Below are 1,834 nucleotides of genomic sequence, written 5' to 3' on the forward strand. Positions count from 1 at the left end.
ATATAATATAATATATTATTAAATTATATATATTTCAGTGTTATAGAATATTAATGAAATACAAATTAATACATGCTTTAGACGTTTAGAAGTAACATTAGTTTAACTTTAGTGTAATAAATTAAAAAATCTTACTGTGATTTTATTTGAAAGAACTAGCTCAAAAAATGCAATTAAATTCAATTAAACCGATTAAGCTGAATCATATCTGTTCCCACAAATCCCTGTTATTTTCTTTTCAGCTTTTGCTACTTTGAGGACTGGAAATGATGGACGATTTTGTATCAAAATAAATACTTTTTTTGTTTGTTTTACATTTAATTATACTGTACACGGTAGTTAATGTTAAAATCTAGCAACATTTGATTTCTAGTTTGAAACTAGTTGTTTCAAAGCTTTTCTAAAATTAATAAACTAGGATTTGATTTTTATGGTTTCATTCAGAATCAGTAAATAATAGGATCGTCCTAAGGTTGGGTTTGCAATAGAAGAGTTGTGCATATCAAATGTTACCAAGTTAAAGTAAAACGTTGTAATTGCATGTTTCTTTGACGTTTAATGGCAGAGGACTTGCTGTTGGTGGAAGGAATGACTGTGAATAACAAAGAACAGGTGAATGCTATTCATCTCATCAACGCTGCACACCTCGGCAACTCCAAAGCCGAGAGTGTTCTTCACACCGGTAAAATGCACATTCAAGTTCATACATTATTCTGAGCAGATTTGTAGTGGAGAAAAGCACTGACAGCCTCTCTTCTGTTCCCTAACAGCGGGAACTGCCCTGGGTTTGGGCATTGTGAACATCCTGCACATGATCAACCCGTCTCTGGTGATCCTGTCTGGTGTCCTGGCGGCGCACTATGAGAATCCCGTTCGTCAGGTGATCAGCCAGCGTGCTCTCCTCTCGGCGCAGGGGACCAAGGTCATGGTGTCTGAGCTCGAGGATCCTGCGCTGCTGGGTGCCGCCAGCATGGTACTGGACTATACCACCCGCCGCACCTACTGAAAGAGCTCGAAGACCAGGAACTAATCAGTTACAGACTTAAAGACCAAGGGCCAATCATGTGCTATGTCCTTGTTAGGATCATAGTGGCTTCGAAGCCTGACCTAAACACTTTTATTCATCTAGTTTGTACTATAGTCACATATAGGTGCTATATTATTTGGGATCAATTGCCTAATGAAAGATTTTTTAATTTTGAAGAATGGTTCAAGTATTTGAAGGATAGTTTTATTTAATATTTGTACAGTGGAACTAAGGGGTATTTGTTACAGAGAGGCTGCTATAAAAAAAACTGCTGTGGTTTCGTCACCCATTCTGTCTATATTGCTTTCTATTGTTTGTATTTTTTATTGGAGGCAGTGGCGTTCTCCTTTGCGCCTTATGCTGATCGTTGCCAAGCCTTTATTGTGTTTTCAGCACCATATGTTTCAATGTATTCGTTCACTCAGCCTGTATGAATGAATGAGAAATGTTTGTCCAGTATGTCTAAAGTAATTTAATATTTAATTTGAATCACAGAACCTATAGAATTGTTTACCTATTATGTACATTAAAAATTATTGAAAACAAAGGTTCCTTTTATTGCTAGTGAATTGTTTTAATAATATATCCTGCAATACACTTAGAAACCTTAAATATTGATGAAAGATGGTGGCATATTTGCAGAATATTGCTATATATATTTATATAAATATACATACACGCACACACATATAGATAGATAGATGATTTATATATAATGATAGATGTGTGTGTATGAATATATATAGTTTGTTTAAAATGCAAATACTATCCTTTTGGTTTCTTAAGCTTTGTAAGTTTTTGAACCCT

At 35.0% G+C, this 1,834-nt stretch overlaps 1 protein-coding gene across 1 annotated transcript in view; it reads left to right on the forward strand.

The window, feature by feature from the left end:
- Positions 1-1,573, forward strand: part of LOC107576137 (bifunctional UDP-N-acetylglucosamine 2-epimerase/N-acetylmannosamine kinase-like) — a 17,801-nt gene extending 16,228 nt beyond the window's left edge. Inside the window, exons 10-11 of the mRNA XM_016262383.1 lie at positions 566-682; positions 771-1,573. Coding sequence (XP_016117869.1) covers positions 566-682; positions 771-1,006 — 353 coding nt within the window. The 3' untranslated portion in view covers positions 1,007-1,573. The remainder of the gene's footprint in view (positions 1-565; positions 683-770) is intronic.
- The last annotated feature ends 261 nt before the right edge of the window (positions 1,574-1,834 follow it).

This window comes from Sinocyclocheilus grahami, unplaced genomic scaffold (genome assembly GCF_001515645.1).
Source record: "Sinocyclocheilus grahami isolate Dianchi unplaced genomic scaffold, SAMN03320097.WGS_v1.1 scaffold3253.1, whole genome shotgun sequence".
NCBI lineage: Eukaryota > Metazoa > Chordata > Actinopteri > Cypriniformes > Cyprinidae > Sinocyclocheilus > Sinocyclocheilus grahami.